Genomic DNA, 18,660 nt, shown 5'->3' with positions numbered 1-18,660 from the left:
CTCTCCACTAGCACATCTTTGGAAGCAATATTTATACGAAATTAGTTTGTCTACTTGCACAAACTGGAGGTTGCTGGTAAAAATCATCACAGGGTGCACGTGTTAATAATAAAACAACCATGCAAGAAATTGACAAATAAATCATTTTATTTATAAGTTTATTTTATTAAATACATAAATATTTGTAAGAAAAGCAGAATAAATTTGACTTCAAATTTTGTTTATTTTATTTATTTTGATGTTGTCTATATATAGCGCTACATAGTGCACGGTAGAAATGCTTTCATATTTGTTCATACGCTGGTTCCCGCGAACTTGGCTGCCTCTCTTTGTGTTCGGTCTATCCATTTAGTGGTAGGAGAAACTTAGATGCAGGGAATTCCTAGTCTCCAGTAAATGCGCCCTACGATATCGCCATTTTACCACGTAGTTTAACCCAGCGCTTGCAAAGACTATTCGGGCCGGTCAGGGTCGGCGTAAAAGTGCTTAAAATATACGTGTCGGACGTGAAAGATGACATTAAAACTATCCTTTTTTTCTTAAAAACTTGAAAAATGTGAAATAATGAAATAATGGAAAATAATGAAATATTTGATCGGCATTTTTTTCTGACCGGAGTCGGGTAACGGGAAACTGGGAGTCAACTTTCATTAGCCTTGCGGATTGCCGTATGCCCAGCGAGGTCACGTCACACTCGGTGTGACGTGCCCTGAACTCCCAATAACTTTCGTGGCGACAGACAAATTGCAGGAAAGCGTGCCAATTTAAGCTTCCTGTAATATCTATTGCACATAACGTCTGAAGTCACAAACTTACAAACTTCAATATGCACTTCAAATACTGCAGACCAGCTGTTAATTATTACCGATCCTGTAGAATAACACATAATCTTCAATTTCATGGAATCCGTTGCTCAGAATTGCAAATGTCATTTTTATCTGTCAAATCCGCTGTGTATGTGCTCAGAGATTTTATGATATGCTCCATAAATCACAGCTGTGAAACTGACTTTATACCACTCGCTCACTTTTAAAGCTAGCAGAAAAGCGAAGCCTCCGGCTACCTCGTGGCATGACGTCACACAAAATTTCCGATAGGCGCCTTATTTATTTGTAACCCGTTTTGTGATTGGTTGCAAACACCATTCATCGCAATCGTTAGCCAATCAATGAAGGCGACGGCCTTTTACGGTATGAATTAATGTGACCCGCCAGTAAAGTACGTCTAACCTGATTGGTTTACAAAAATAATTGGATATAATTTGCTAAGCCAGTCAGCGTGCTCGATGCTTAACAACCTGGTCGTAGAGGTTTTTTTTTTTTTTTTAAGCGAATTCACATGGTGATCCAGCGATCGAGTATAAATTCAGCATGACTTCTGCTGTAACAGGTGCAATAACAATACGTCGACACAATCAGTGACATTCACACAATACAATAATGAATTATTTATGACATGCATGGGCTGGATTTTACGATCGAGGTAAGGTTTTCGGCCTGTCCCTGCGTGAATATCGTGACTTTTCAGCATCAAAGATACTTGCGATGACCAGTTTTTTGCGGACACTTTGATAACAGGTAACTTTTATCTAGGTCATTAGGGTAGAAACGATAGTTGTACAATTGTACGAAAATATACATTTTGTTATAGGCCTAAAATGTTTACAAAAATATATTGGTCCGTACGTTGTGCATGTATTCAGTTGTTCGACGTATAACATTGCCGTACGGTAACAGTCTTATACGATGGACAGATAGTATCAGTTTGTGAATGAGGACATCGTATAAGTTCCTTGTACTAGATTTGGTGCATACTTTTAGGGCAAATTAAAACAAAAAACCTCATCTGGAATATGACAAACACTGTAAATAGGTTAAAAACAAGAGCCTTGATTCTTCAAATAAAACTTACCGGTAGGCCTACCTTATAAAAAAATATATTGTCATCATGTGTAGAAATGTGATTTTGAAACAAATAGTCGACAGTACAGCTCAACTTAACCGTACTTTTCCTAACCAGACAGTCCATGCCAGAATTGTTACCACACCTTTACATTTCATCGAATCTCTTTTTGATGTCTGTCATTTTGAACATCACACTTGAAAGATGTATGCTATGTAGAAACTTTATTTTGCAATTTCATAATTTGCATATTATTAGCATATTTGCAATCTGAACAAACATGAAAATCAATAAATACCTATATTTTTCACAATTTCAATATTTTATTAGAAATTAAGCATGTAGGCCGTTTGTTACGACTTGATGAATGAAGAGCTGTTAACAGATTTTGATATTTTGCTTATTTTTCCTTTTTTGCCCCAAAATGTGTAAAAATCAACATTTTTGGATGACCGATATTTTCTTTGAATATTTATCAAATTTCTTAATTTAGGTATAATACAGTGCAGAAAAAGATGTCAAAAAAATCTGTTAAACAGATTTCCAATAAATTTTCCATTTTGGGTTAAATACTCAATTTTCATGCACGGGATATTTGAAACATAAAATGAAAACATGTCCATTGCACTTTTTCCTCGAGATGTACTATAATATCAAGGTTACGGATTTATATTATAAGGGTTGTTTTACAATCAGGGTACATTTGGGCTGAGCACCATATTGTGCCCTGTTTCAAATATTAGATTAACTTATGATTAAAAGTTGCCATGCCTAAAAAATACAGCCACAAAGAAACTGTTTGAAATCCTTAGCAAATGATGAAAATATACATTTCTGTATGATTTTGGGACAAAATAGCCGTCTCATTTGACCTTTGTGAACTTTGCAAATGATATATCACTGCCAGCAATAACATAAAAACATATTTTGACAGTTCAGAAGTAATGTTTGAAACGTTACATGATTGTTCAAAATTGAGAACCATGTAAGATTGCGACTGTTTCATTAATTGTACCATTTCTTCAAATTTATGTTGAAAATTCCGTCAAAAAATGTCCTCTCCGAATACAAGCTCGTAATCCATAGTTAAAATTGACCCAAGACTAAAATTATATTTTCTTGAAAAACACTTATATACGGTATATCCTACAAACTCATAATAAACACTTGTTGGACGTCAGGTTTCCGTCAAAATGTGTCCTCTCCGAAAAATTGGGTATACAGAAACATGTGCATCAAAAACATGTTTCTGGCATAACTTGAAACTCTGAACACTTGACGCCTAAAATTTTTACAGATTTCCTATTTGACCCATCTACAACACAAAAACAAATAAATTGAAGAAAAACTAGACACTTCATTTTTCACCCCCAGTGAGACAATCTGTGTACCCTGATTGTAAAACAACCCATAATCCCTTCTTATCTTCACTGATCCATCAGATACCTATTGTTATGAATGATCAATGAAAAGGTTCAGAACTGGGCTACTAATGGTCTGTCAAGTATCTATAGTTATTTTCATGACTGTGTCAACTCAAAAATCATGCAAGGTCGAATGTAGGAAAAGTATGATCAGTTGAGCTGTAGTCATCTTGAAATTGAATAAATTTGTAAATTGGCTTGCAGAATACTAGTATATCTTGAGCTACACACTAGTCATGCTAGCTGGGATATTACTAGATTCAATAGCATTTTTGGTGTATGATGCATGCATAAGCACACCAAAAATATATAGGGTGCAATAAGTTCTTGCTTAGTCCTTAGTAGGTCTGCATGAGGTTACATTATTATACAGGTTTAGTTTGAACAATATTTGACATAATTTAGGTATGCTAGGTGAATTCAAATTTGCCATCAAACTGCATCATTTTACATATCAAATTAAAGCCCTTGAGTAAAGAAAGCCAAAACTGAAAACATTTTTGTCATAGCACTTTCCGTAACAAAGTTACATCTTGTCAAAGATTGACTTTCATCAAAAAGATTCTGCTAGCAAAATTCCCCAAAACGGCATTTAGGGGTGTTTCTAGATCTTAGTCTCATGGCGATAGCAGTTTTTTTAAATGGAACTGCTATCAAAATCCTCTAAAATTCCATGTGCGACTTGATTATCACCATAAAAATCATATATTTGGGTCAAGTGAAGTATAGAAAACATATTTATGTAGGTTTCCTTCACCGACCTATTCTCGAAAAAAATTCAAATTTCTATGTAAATATGCATTGTGTTTGGGCCCCGGTCTCAGCGAATTTCGCTGACTAGTAAATGTGTTAACTAAGGTTTGCCTGGGATACCTACATAATTGTGGCACTGACTCCCGGGGACTGACTCACCCTGAATGATCACACACCATGACACTTCCATTAAACTTAATCCAAAAACCTTGAAACCACAATAACTTTCTTACAATAAACATGATAAACCACAGATATTCGGATATCTGTGAATAAACAAGCTGATGTCTAGACTAGACTCCACATAAACCTCAACTTTTTGACTATTGAGTAAGGAAATTCTTCTTGACTCTGTGGGCCACATATAAGATGTTGAACTGTGTTGAAGATTATGAAAAAGAGGAGCGAACCTATTTTCTGCACCACAGTGTAGTGTAGGGGTCGCATAGAAGCTAATGGAAAAGCTTATAGTCATTGCACAGTGGGTTTATGTGGGAGAGATAGCAACTGGTGGAGCGAAACTGGAATCTGAACCATTTTGAGGTTGCCAGTTTACTTCTAAGGTAGCACCTAAAGCCTTGATTTTTGCAGGGTATGTCAGTGTACAATTAAAAGTACATTACAATCATGTAAAAATCAGAATTTTGAAAAACACAGAGGGTGTCCTCTTAGCAAATTTTATGTCTCTTTTGAATGGATTGTTTGATTAAAAAAAACTTAATTGCTTTCAATTTATTAGGTTATGAACAATGCTGAGTAAAATGGACAAACCTGACAAAAAAAGAACTGGCTTCAAAGGGAAGAAAAGCGCTAAAAAGTTCCAAAAAGCTGCCAAACAGAAGACAAGTAGCAAGCCTGAACAACAGACAATTAAACCAGACAGACATGTTGAGAACCAGGACCAGAATGTTGATGTAGCTGCTGCAAAGATTGAGAAAAATAACCAAATGCTACAGAAGAAGAAGAACCGACAGCAGCTGGCAAAAGGTGATGACTTCTCCTCGCCGGCAAAGGACGGGAGTAAAGGAAATAAGAAGCCATTTGCAGGAGACAGGGGAGATAGGAAAGCAGCATGGAAGAAGGAAAACCAGACGGAAGAAATGGGACAAAAAGGCGACTTCAAAGGGAATAAAGGTGGAAAAGGTAAAAACCAAGGCTTTCTTTCAGAGCCCAGATTGATTTTACATGATATAATATCATCCGAGTAACTGCTCAGAATATCTTTTACATTGCGTAGATATCAGGAATTTTAGAATTAATCTCCTTCAGCCCAATTTTTAGGCAAGTAGCTGCATTTATTTCTAAGTAATGACATACATGTACAATCGCCAAGTAGCCCTTTTGTGCGCCTAAAGCACGGCGTTGGCATCAATGTCAATGTAGTGTAACAATCCTTTGATCACCTGACAACTTGGTGGGTGGTCAAGCTCTGAAGGGGCATCGCTAGACCAATCGGATGGGGGGGGGGGTGTACAGAATATCTTGCCGACGCCACAGTGTTGTGCGCTTGATTAAGGCACTTTATCTTGATTACTCCTCTCCACCCAGGGGTTTAAATGGGTACCGGCATTCTTAAATGCTGGGAAGGTAAAAGACTTCGCTGTGGAGGAGGTGTAGCGATACCCCTATAGCAACATTACGTGGAGGAGTCTGGCCCAATCGCCAATGAAAGAGAGATGGGCACTCCGATCACTGTTTATACAGGATCGTCTCCTTTACCTTTACCTTAAGACAGGCATTTTTATTCAAATGATGGGCAAACCTCAATTTCTAGCTAAGACCCTGGTAGTTGATTACACCACATTTGTTAAGTGTCCATCTACAACGATTTGTTGTTGCCACCGCATCAAGTCTTTATTTCCAATGCATGTAATTTTTTATTTGTACAGATGGCAAAGATGACCGCCCCAAACTAGAGGAAATGAGCGTGAAAGATCGCAAACTTGTGAGGAAGAAGGTGAAGACAAACTATGATCTGTCTCAAAGATCTAAGCAGATTTGGGGACAAGTCAGGGAGTAAGTCTACAAACTTATCAATAGTAAACAAATATTGACTGCTATGAGGGGCATGATGATCTCAAAACCATCCTATGACTCGAGTCGCAGCTGAGGGTCATAGCATGATTTTGAGAGCACCGTTTTGTAGCATAGTGCTATGTCTGAACTTACCGGTGACGTGTGGATCTATACACCTTCTGGTAGCAGGGGTGCAGAAGTTTTCCCTTGTGCGCATAATTACCCAGGCACGGGGAAGTATATACTGTATATTATTAGCCATGTCTGGTGTTATTAACCAATAACTTGGATTACCTAATAAATATTTTTTAAGCATTGTAAATTGTAAGTTCTAACAAGGTAGGGTAATGTTGAGCTCTAGCTTACATGACATGTATGGTATCCTGTACAGTGTAAGTTATAACAAGGCAGGGTAGTGTTGGTCAAACTTACTTTATACATTTAAAGAAAGTTGCTACAATAATAAAGTTAGTAAACATCTGCAATAAAAAAAAAAAGTGAACATTACTTTAATACTTTTCTAAATCCTGAATTTTCCTCTCTCATTTTTCCTTCCATCGGTTTGTAGAGGTAAATGTAGTCCAGTTACACGAGCCAAGCTTCTAGAAGAACTCTATGGTTTGATTAAAGGCAAAGCTAAAGAGGTAAGACTTGGAGGGATAAGTGCAACACAGTACTATCTGCAGTAACGTTCAGGCCTAGAAATCCGTGGCAGTTCGGGCGAATCCATTTGGATTCTCGCAAGAGAATTTTGCGAGGTTCCTTGATTCGTGCAAATCTACCTCCTGCCTCCGCTGCACAATGATTGAAAAAAATATATACTGTCCTCATACAGTCTGATTTAGTCATCCAAGATGGCGGCTTTGGCGAACAAAAGATCGGCACCAACCGATGGCCGTTTTTGCTGTTAAAATGCCCTCTCAAATCAGTATTATAGTACAAATTATTAAAGATTTAAGTAAATTTTTCCATAATGCGCCATTTTGGGGGTTTAGTTGCTTAAAAAACAAAGTATAAATAGTCAAACTGGGAATCAAACTTGGTACATATTTTTTTCTTTCTGTAAACTGCCAATGCATTACGCGAATCCATATGGATTTGCCCAGTTGATGTTTTACGAGAATCTTCGGATTTCTGAGCCTGTTGTTGTTGTTGTTGAGGTTGTTGTTGAGGTTGTTGTTGTTGTTGTTGTTGTTGTTGTTGTTGTTGTTGTTGTTGTTGTTGTTGTTGTTGTTGTTGTTGTTGTTGTTGTTGTTGTTGTTGTTGTTGTTGTTGTTGGTGTTGGTGTTGTTGTTATCCTGGTATTGCCAGCATTTGGATAGTGTTGAGTGGTACATCGTTATTGATAAATATTTTTATTTTACTTAGATGTACATTGTAAAAGTTCTTGTTTCTTGTGACTAGTTCCAAATAAATAACAAACAAATAACCCGTTTTGCAATTTCAGCTGGTGAAGGCTCATGACACTGTTCGTGTAATTGAGTGTTGTGTTCAGTATGGGAATGAGCAGCAAAAGCAGGCAATATTTGATGAGGTCAAAGGTCAGTACAAGACTTCTTTCTTAATTGTTGATTATTATTGTGTTTTGTGGTTTCATTTTCGTAATTCCTGATTCCAGAAAAATACAGTACAATTTATTTTGGATTTAAACAATATTATCTTGTATTGCCAAATTTTATTGTCAGAACTAATGGATTAGGATCTGTTTCAATACAAGATGTTATTTTTTAATCCAAAATAATTATAGTTGAAGACCGAATTAAAAAGACTAGTTTGCGTATGACGTCCTATCAACCAGACCAAAATGCTGTCAGCAACCAATCACGCCGCACATTTGCCCTGATGTCAGACGCAAACTGGTCTTTTTAATTCGGTCTTCAATTATAGTTTTGAAAAGGAATCGCAAAACACAGTAATAATTGAGAACAACCTGCTAAACAGACACCAAATTCATGCCTCATGTTTAATCTCAATACAAGCCAAGATAAATGTGTTTGATTTCTTTTTACAGATGACATGCTTGAGCTGTGCAAGTCAAAATATGCCAAATTCTATGTCCTCAAGGTTCTGAAATACGGCACCCGGCAGCAACGAGATTTCGTCATCAAGAGTTTCTATGGGAATGTGTGTAAATTAGTCCAACATAGCATAGCCGCTGAGGTGGTAGAGAATGCGTATAACAACTGGGCCAATGCACAGCATAGGTCTGCGTTGTTAGAGGAGTTCTATGGCGCCAAATATGCAATCTTCAAGGTAAGCATAGTTCCTCCTGATTGTTGGGATTTTGGAAATGGTTATAGGGTATTGGACCATATCCACTTCCAAAAAATATTGGCACAGAATTGATATAATCATATAATGCGCTACTGCGACCCCTCTGATAGCCACAAACAGAACCACTGTTCTAAAGGTCTGTTCATGCTTTAGGACATTGGTTTTAGATAGCTTGTGTTGTGCATATATAGCAGATTTGTGTAGAAATTGCATGGTTCAATCTTGGTTCAATTTGGTTAGACCTAAAGAGTATCGACTCCGCCATGTGAGATGTCGCTCATGAGGACAAAATAGTACACATCTGGATCATTTATTCTATCGGTCGGGGACACGTCACAGATTGGAATTCTTGCCCCTGATTGGTCAGATATGGCTGTTCCAAGTTACTCCCTGGAGTGAAAGATTACCTTTGGAGTGAACGACCAAGTCAACAAAATTTTTCCTTACAGCTAAATCACTTGTTGCTTTAATATATTGTCAATAATAATGCCTACAATTAAATGTACTTTTTTAACACTATCAAGTACAAAAAAATTTAAAACTGGAAAATTCAGGACCACTCCATAGACACACCATGAAAAGTTTCACTCCAGTTATGGTGAATGAGCATGTCAAATAATTCCGCAACAGTGCCCTCGTTGACATTGTAGCATTTGCCGATCGAAAAATACACTACTCTTATAGAAATTGGTATTTGGTTTGTGATGCGTTGCCTCAGGGTGCATTGTTTGTGGATGACCGGGTAGAGCCCTATAATATATGCATACCTGGTGATTCTTGATTCAACAACTCTTCCTATACCTTTTGTACAGGTATCGGTGATGAATCCACAGTCCAGTAGCTAACGCAAGGTTACGCTGATATCAACAGAGACATACCGCTTTAAAAAGCGGTACTTCTTGCATTAGTTTGAGTGGCAATGACAAACGGACATTCCCAATGAAATAAGCTTGTTTGGTTGTTGAAAGGGATTCAGTCATGTTTCCCGATTAACAACATGATTGAATCCCTAAATGAATTATGGGGCCTTCGATCATGTGGCTTGCTTCATCATAATATTGATATCCAAGAATCCAAGTAGCCTCCCTATAGGTCTATCGTCATACTCATATAACTATACCTGTGGCATTGTCTCCATGGGTGGTCCATATTTGACGGTAGATTATTTAGACAGGAGCCTTGCGCTGAAATGAGCTCAAAATTTTATGGTCGGTCTGTCAAAAACCGATTTTCGATAACATAATTTGGGTGTTCTATTGATAATCGATAATATTGATAAACATTTATAGGACAATTTGGCATTTTTTACTGCCAGGTCGACCCACAACGTGAAACATTTATTGTGCAGCTGGATTTTGATGCAATGCTAAAAATGGTTAAGTTTAAAAGTGTGGGTAATATTGTGCCATTATTTGTGTCGTTTACAGGAACCAGGTGTACACACATTAGGAGATATTCTTGCCAAGCATCCAGAGAGCAAACAGAGTATCTTAGATCATATGTTGAGTGTACTCACACCACTTGTAGAAAAGTAAGTATCGGTATTTATATACGCTGTATACGACGTCATAATCGGATTAACTACCATAGCAATAGATGAATACAATATTTGAATAGACCGCCCTGCACTACAAGCAGATTGCACTAATCACCTTTGTATGTCAGCAAACAGATTGAATACAATACTGGTCTTTTCAAAGATACTTATCTTACAGGTGCGAGTGATCAGCCTTTCTTCGACATCTATGGTTCAATCTCGGTACCGTGTGAACGTTGTAGTGCAGGGCGGTATAGTCAAAATTGTATTAATCTATTGCTATGGTAGTTAATCCCATTAACTACGTCACTTCTACGGCGTATAGAGCAGGGGCTCTCGATAAGCGGGCCATATCCGGCTTGCGGACCAATTGAGGTGGGCCCTTGAACAGCTCAGACATTTACAGTAAACATAGCAAAACAAGGTTTATTTGGACCTCAAACACAACTCTTTGAAATAATTTTGGCCTGTGTCAAATACAATCAAGAACCCCTGCTATAGATTGGAATGTCTGACGCCAGTTAGGTGTTTGCTGACATTGCTCATCTGAGCATTTACGGACAAGCTTACGTGCTGCGGTGCGATGCACCACCACCAAATTTGACAGAAAGGTCCACTGTTTAGGGGAAAAATGTACAAGTGTACCTAAGAAGGGATAAATTATAAAGGAAACAATTTTTGGATGTTACACCATTCAAGTTAGCCCTAAAAAGTCAACTTTAGTGGCTTAAAGTGAAAGCCCCACTTTTGGTTCAAGTTCCTTGGGGAATTAGTCAAGGTTAAAATTTATCCATGTAAATTCTGTTCTGTCTGTCATCAAAGTAACAGGTGTATTGTCAGTTCTTCTGTGGAGAACTTGCCAGACTGGGCTTTCTGTTTAATTCCATTTTTGCATGTTAGAAAACTTTTTAAAAGAAAAAGGTCCACTTTTTGTGAAAAATCCTGGCTACGCTCCTGAACAAGTGTAACAGCACATAGAGCGCCATACATGATCAGATCTAATGTTTATTGATGTGAGTTTACGGTAGTGTTTGTTACTTGGCGCATGCAGTAATTATTGCCATTTACTTCCTCTTATTTCAGATCAGTCATCAAGCACACAATAGTTCACAAGGCTCTCTTAGACTTCTTGACCCATGCCTCCATCAATATGCGAGCGGTGAGTGGTATACTGTATAAGTCGTTATAAACAATATTGCATTATACGAAGGAATCTCTCACAGGTGTTACTAGTAACCGTATCAGCCTTCAAGAATTTATCATTACTAAGCAATCACCATGAGTGTCTGTAGCGTGTTTTATGACGCCACTGATCGGCACAGTGACTGCCGTGATTTGATACGTTGTTAGCATGCCCGAGCGTCTAGTCGCAAGCCAGTTGACAACATGGTAATTTAACTTTGATTAAGCTCGGACGCTTGCTTTTTTGCTGGCAATTTTGAAAATGCTATCAGCATCTGATGAGTCACAATTTTTGAATCGCAAGCCCGCTGCGATTGCTAATAAGTTATGCCCTTTGTGGCACAATATTTTCTCAGCCTTAGTAGCAGAGCGCAAAAAACACAGACATGTCAGTTTGATGACCAGGGTCCATTTCATTAAACTTTTAACCTAACGTAACTCAAATTAACCATTCGTAAAGTTACAAATACCCAATACTAGACGTAACTTTATGACGGGTCCCTGTAGTAAATCCCTATTACTTATGAAGGGTACAGTTCGTAAGTAAGTTTAGTGAAACGGAACTTACGACCTGTTGTTACAAACGATATCGAGACTTACAAAGCTTTGTAAAGTTAGTGAAATGGACCCCTGATTTTATAACATATGAAGCAGAGCTACTGAAATTTAACCCATGGTCTGTCCTCAAAATATTTTGGTTGTCCCCAAAATATAAATGTCATGTTTTTGAGAACAAAGAATCCAAATAAAGGTTGTCCAGGGGATAAGTACATAGCTCAATATGGTTGTCCCCAGTGATTTTTGGACAAGAGGACAAGAGGATAAGCACTTATTTCGAACACTGCTACCAGCCAAATTATCAGCCTCTAAGAACTATTATGATTGGTTACAAAGAAGGCTATATCATATATTGAGCCAATCACAGATGTGGTAAGAATAATCATTAGGACTGGAGAGGATTAAGCTTAAAATTGCTAAGAGATCTAAAAGCTATATTTTGATTGGTTGCTCAGATGATTAGATCATGTAACTAGCCAATCAGGGGCACCAATCAATAGTGCCCATATACCGGGGCTGCAGCGCTACTAGATTTCTAGGTAGACAAGAAATTTAAAACTAAATGTAGGGCTGGTCACTAGATACTGGTCAGTTTTATATTAAACACCTTTCACTTTTTCACTTTTGTACTGTCTATTGCAGGAATTAATTCAGATGATGAGAGAGATAGTAGTACAAATCTTACATACACACGACGGTGCTAAAGCTGCTATGTATTGCTTCTGGTTTGGAACAACAAAGGTGAGCAACACAGTTTGTGGATATAGGGAGTGTCTTTTCATATTAATTTTGCAGACGGTACTCTTTGGGGATGTAAAACGCTCTTTAGAGGCTCTGTATAGATCAGCTTGATCCCCATAAAAGTGTAACAGTATTGGAAATGTGTATAGGTTAGATTAAGTGAAGGATAAGCCAAAAGACTTTCTGTTAGGTATTTTTTACATGTTTAAATATTGACATACATGTAAAAGAAGAAAGCAGCCATGCTGTAAGATTTAAAGCTCCATTCAATTGCATGTTGCTGCATATGTCCGTGTGAACAATCCTTCAACATTGACTAAAATGGCAGGTTTGATCAATTTTGGACTTACCGCTTGCAGGTTAGAGTATAATATAGGCACATTCATGGATTTTGTGGGAACTGGGAATGGTCGACCTGCTCAAATTATACTTGACGGTATGTTGTGCTGACAGTGTTAGGGTTTGGACTATTTTTGTTGTTGATAATAATGTGTCGTTGGAAGTATTACCAGCTTAAAGAAGAAACATTGTTGACCAGGCCAACTTGCCAAGCCTGTACGTGTAGTATGTTTATACTAGGATTTGGGCAGACGACCTTGGCCTTACATGTTCTTGTACACTCCTCTGGACCTTGGCAAGTTGGACACTTCAATTATCATCTATTATATTTTGCCATAAAATGTTGAAAAGTGTAACACTAGGAATAAATCCAAATGGGTTGTTTTCTCCAGGTGGGGATGACGTGCATTCTCTAAATTCAGTAAATTTCCATCGTCAACCGTGTAATTGAATGGGATTATTTTGAAATTTTAAAACGCTTGAAATATCACAAACAAATAGGCCTATGTTAATAAATAATATAAATACAAGCTAAAACCTTTGGGGTTCGATAATGAACCCCACAAAACTAACCGAGTATTTCGATAATGAACCCCACAAAACTAACCGAGTATTTCACAAATCGGGCGGTTTCACAAGTTGCCGGCTTTATCATGTCACTCGCCGCCTGGTTTTCTCTTTAATGTTTATGTTACTCTTTATTGACTGACTTCATACAGGATCGTAAACACATCATCAAATCTTTCAAGACATACGTGGAGCGGATATGCAAAGAAGAATTCGGCCACCGTGTTCTGTTGGCATTGTTTGATGTAGTGGATGACACAAAATTGGTTAGCAAAGTCATTATAGAGGTAGGTTATTAGAAGGAGTCTGTCTTACCCTTCCCAGAATCCTTTGCAACATGATGCATCACCTCATTACATCAAATGACACTCCCTAACCCCTGGCAACTGCTGGAAAGCTCACAAAACAGTATAAACATGCTCAGACTCATATCATAATATCAAAGAACCTGGAGAGTTATTCATCCTGGGTAGATCCCCTGGCCCTTTTGAAAAGCATTACATTGTCAAATAAGCCCCGACTATGTCACGGCAGTGTGGGGGACACATTGAGCTGTTAAATCTCTGGCCAAGTCCAGGTTAAGTCCCCGCTATTGGCCAGTTCCTGGGTGCGTCCTGGATTGCAGTTGATAACCACATAATAAGTTACCAGACACAAATTTGTTCAATCTTTGGATCGACCGTCGATGCTGCTTCGATGCTTCTTATTAATGAACTAACAACTAATTAGTCAGAAGTAATGCTAACTTTATATTGATCATTGTCAATACAGGCAAAGATTCATATTTTATCACAATTAACAATCATCATTTAATTGATTTCATAAATAATAAGGATCAACCAAGCATCGACGGCCGATCGAAAGATCGAACTAATTTGTTTCTATTACCTAAGTACTTCAGAATCGTTGTTGGTATATATGTTACATTTGACTCCCCATTGCAGGAAATGATGCAGTCAGCATCGGCATTGGCTCAGGATCAGTATGGCCGCAAAGTGTTATTGTACCTGCTAACGCCACGCAACCCAACTCACTTCCATCCTGATGTTGTCAAACTGCTACAAGGAGGCGATAACAACCCAAATAGGTAAGCAGATTATAATTACTCTATATCCCGACACCATGTAATCCAACTCATTTCCATCCTGATGTTGTTAAACTGCTACAAGGCAGCGGTAACAACCCAAATAGGTAAGCAATGGTGCCTCGTTGGGTTGTAAAAGTTGCAGATTTGTGAATTAAGTTTTCTCATCATTTTGTAAAGTATTACTATATCTCTCTGCTGACATCATGTAATCCAACTCACTTCCACTCTCTGATGTTGTCATTCAAATTGCTACAAAGAGGTGACAGCAACCCAAATGTGTATAGATGCTCAAAATGTCTTATGCAATTGATTTCAGAAGAGGCACTTTTGAACTATTTAAAGATGAAGTTATGAAAAATTAGGAATGTAAAAAAAAATGGACAACTGCTGTTACCGGTATATTAAAACATGAATGCCTGATCCGATATTTTGTGACAGCGCTACTTTTACCATCATTATGTTCTGATGAATCCAACTGTGTGATTATATTGGATCCAAAACATAATGATGATAAAATTTGATGCTTTACACCCAATATTTATTGGTCTCGCTATCAGTTTTAAAATATTGGACTCAACTACAAAATGTACGCCTCGTTCAATATTTTAAAACTCATAACTCGACCAATAAATATGGGCTTAATCAATCAAAATATTGGGACTCGACTATGTCTTGTCCAATATTTTAAAACTAATAGCTCGACCAATAAACATGGGCTCAGTCGATCCAATTTTATATCATAATTTACCGTGCAGGGACAGCTTGTGATGATTTCCTTCAACCAGTTTCTGTACAAACTTCCAAATTTATTCTTCTGTATTTTTTTTACTGCTGACAATTGAAGTTCCACAATCTATTTCATCATATCCCTGTTTGTTTATTTGTTTGTTTACAGTAAGAAAGATGTATCCGCTAGAAGGAAAGAGCTATTAGAGGCAGCGTCACCTGCACTATTACAACTAGTAACCACGGAAACCAAAGAAATGATGATCAGCAAATCCAATAGTCAGTTAATGCTAGCTGTGTTGGAACATTCTATTGGTATGTGTATTATACTCCTTCTATATAATGTTACATTATCCTCTGAAATTACAAGAAATGTTATTATCATACCAACAAATAGTTTTCTTGTGTTTTCATTGGATACTTACTAACTCAGGGACTGCCTTTTGTGGAGAGCGAGAGCAATCGCTCCGTACTGCTCTCCTTAAATCTGATAAAGAAGTGATTTTAGCTCTCCTTAGTTGACCATTCTCTCCTTATAAAGCTCTCCTTGAAGGTTCCAGAAGAGCAATTTAATACTCTCCTGCTAATTCGTCCCTGCTAGCTAGATATAGCCGTATACCCAAGGACTGTCATTGTCGGGATTTAAATGAAAAATCGATATATTGGCCACTCAATGTCGATCAAAATCGATACATCGATTTACTCCCAATTTTACTCATATCTTCTACATTCATTCATACATGATTACCATCTGCTAGTAGTTCATCCCCTAGTGTTTCCATTCTTTGCTGGCTTGGAAGCCTTTCTCCTTGGAATCCCAGTAGTCTGATATCATCACATGACCTAGGACAATTGCTCAATTCAGACCTTTTCCCCTGATTTTTCAATACTTTTTTTCATTATCAGCAACTTGGATATATTAATTTTCTTCAGATACAATGCAGTGATATCGGGATATCAATATTATTAGGTAGTCGATCTATTGATCATTATTGATCGTTGGTCCTTAATTCTATACAGGTATTCTGCCCTCTATACATAAAATGTGTGTTTATTTGGTTTAATAGGAAGGTACATGTACTAATGCATGGACAAGTCAACATGATGACAACAAAGCCATAAACACCATTTGGTGTTCATATATATACTTATAACCCTTCTTTTTCCATGATATGTTATGCAGGTGACAAGGCGGATGCTTTTCAAGCAATATCAGATCTTGCAGCAGAAGATTTTACACCGTCACCTGCTTTTGATGCAGGAGAACAGGTAGGCAAGTCAATGACACAGTTGATAGGGCAATAGACTTTGGTGGGGGAGGTCCTGAGTTCGAGCCATTGTGCACTCAAATTTACTTATTATTTTGCATTTAAGAGTGTGCTGTATTTGTGTTCAGTGTGTTTCAACTGAGCAAATGTTTCAAATTCAAGTTAATTTGGGGTGATGTGAGGAATGCGCAGTAACGGCCCCAGTAGAAAAAGATCGGGTGAAGGTGAATGCCGAGTATTGCAAGTGAACCTTACCCTTCACCGCCATTTGAGGTGATTAATAGTGATAAATATGCGACATGATCTGCTCCATTGGGCCAAAGGAGGCCGTTTGAAAATTGAGATACTATATATAATTATTACCTCATACAAACATAATAAGCTATCATATATACTGAAAACACCAGTCTAGCATACTTGGTTCTAATAAAGTTCTGAAATTTTTGGGATGTGTATTTTCTTATGTATTTTTTTACTCATTTTTTTTTGCCTTTATCTCAATTTCAAATTTGCTGCCTTTGGCCCCATGGACTAGACAGTGTCACATTATACATGTATTAATAACTTCCTTTCCTTAAGTTCCTTTGTGTTGTTTTTCACAGGGCATGACTGAGAAAAAGAACAAGAAGGAAATCTTGGCTGAGAAGATGGAGCGGGAGTCTGTGGTGAGTTTATCAGTGGAGAATGCTGTGGAGAATTAAAACTTCCTACGCTCTCACATTATGCTCCAACAGTAAAATCCTACTTCTTGCTTGCACCCATGGCATAAACCCATGGCGGCCATCTTGGGTATGCGAGTGAGGGAAAACATAAATTAATAAACATTTCAAATGATTATTCCTCATTCCAAGTTTCTAAATTCAACTTATTGCTGCCATGGCATGAGCGGCCATCTTGGATGCGCATGGAACTGAATATTCCTGTTTTCACCCATAAATATTTTTTTAACACACGTGTCCACCAAACGTAAGTCAAAGCTTGAACGCTGTCTTAGACCCTGAAATGTTCTTTGTTTGTATTTTAAGATATTTTATTCTGTTTCTGGTTGTGTAAAGCGCCTAGAGGCATTTGCATTAGGCGGCTAGGCGCTATATTAAATCTGTCTTTATTATTATTATTATTATTATTATTATTATTATAATTTATGGGTTGTGGGCAGGATGTGTTAATATTGAAGTCAAAATAAAGATATTTTTATCATTTTTCAACTGGCCATCCCTACAAAATCAGTGCATGTCACTTTAAATTAGAATAAAAAATATTCCTAAGGATTTAAACATTTCACTATTAAGCTATACCCATGTCCAAAAATAAAGAAATATATAGAAAACCCAAACCATACCGGTTTTTAAGCGTCAACATATTGTATCTCTCATTAACCTGTATTCACATGGTCTTGACAGGCTCTTGGGGAAAGTAGACAAACCTTATTGTGCCCACCTTAGTACATCCTAACACTCACTGCACATTACATAATAAGGGTATTTGGCTAAAGAGGACTGCAGATCTCACACCACCAAATAAAATCCCCATAGAAATATGTACTAAATTTGCCTCAAGGAAACATCATTTTTTCTTTGCAAGAGCGACTCAGTTCTTAGCGACAGCTATGATGGTTGAAATTAGCCCTAGCCTGATCCCTCTGACTGGGAAAAAATATAGGTTGACCTTCATTATTTTTTTACGACTGGCCCTCGAAGTTTGGGAATAACCTAATTTACCTGCAAAGTCATGCCACTGTTTCTGTATAGAAAAGACTGCTTAAAATCATTATAAAATACTTGATCTCTCCCATCTGTGGTACACTTACAGGATTTGATATTACTAATCATGACCAATCCAAATTTAGCCAAAGTTATGCAAATTTCTGCTCATTTTAATGCTTACTTTAGGCCATCTATGGGTTTTTCTGAGGAATGCATTCAGGGCGCACAACCGTATAATACTATTTGGTGGTGTGAAATCTTAATACACTGAAGCCTGCCAGAGCTGACCAACACCATGCGTAAACTTATTGTACTCATTGGGCAGAAGAGAAATGTAATCAAAGAATTGTAACATCCTTGTTTTATTAGAAAACATTGATTTTCTCAGAACTATTTAAAATATAAAAATTTAATCCCTTTTGGAAACAAACTCTTCATAATTGATGTCTCTTTGATTTTGTGCATACAGATGCATGTTGTTGAGCACCCTTCCGCCCACTTCTTTATTAGATGTCTTCTCCTGCAGGAAAAGGCTCACTTAGAAAAGCACCCAGGTAAGTCACATTTCATTCTTTTTTGA

The 18,660-nt window shown here is 37.4% G+C and overlaps 1 protein-coding gene across 1 annotated transcript in view; it reads left to right on the top strand.

Annotated features, from left to right (window-relative positions):
• Positions 1-18,660, top strand: part of LOC140146009 (pumilio homolog 3-like) — a 36,873-nt gene that overhangs the window by 7,384 nt on the left and 10,829 nt on the right. The window contains exons 2-15 of the mRNA XM_072167748.1: positions 4,819-5,222; positions 5,969-6,095; positions 6,664-6,739; positions 7,543-7,636; positions 8,107-8,348; positions 9,797-9,900; positions 10,990-11,065; positions 12,289-12,387; positions 13,446-13,580; positions 14,238-14,380; positions 15,276-15,421; positions 16,290-16,375; positions 16,977-17,039; positions 18,550-18,634. Of these exons, the coding sequence (XP_072023849.1) occupies positions 4,829-5,222; positions 5,969-6,095; positions 6,664-6,739; positions 7,543-7,636; positions 8,107-8,348; positions 9,797-9,900; positions 10,990-11,065; positions 12,289-12,387; positions 13,446-13,580; positions 14,238-14,380; positions 15,276-15,421; positions 16,290-16,375; positions 16,977-17,039; positions 18,550-18,634 (1,870 nt within the window). The 5' untranslated portion in view covers positions 4,819-4,828. The remainder of the gene's footprint in view (positions 1-4,818; positions 5,223-5,968; positions 6,096-6,663; positions 6,740-7,542; positions 7,637-8,106; positions 8,349-9,796; positions 9,901-10,989; positions 11,066-12,288; positions 12,388-13,445; positions 13,581-14,237; positions 14,381-15,275; positions 15,422-16,289; positions 16,376-16,976; positions 17,040-18,549; positions 18,635-18,660) is intronic.

The sequence above is a fragment of the Amphiura filiformis genome, chromosome 2 (assembly GCF_039555335.1).
Source record: "Amphiura filiformis chromosome 2, Afil_fr2py, whole genome shotgun sequence".
Taxonomy (NCBI): Eukaryota; Metazoa; Echinodermata; class Ophiuroidea; order Amphilepidida; family Amphiuridae; genus Amphiura; species Amphiura filiformis.
The sequence above is the reverse complement of the archived record's forward strand: the minus strand, read 5'-3'. Positions and strand labels throughout refer to the sequence as shown.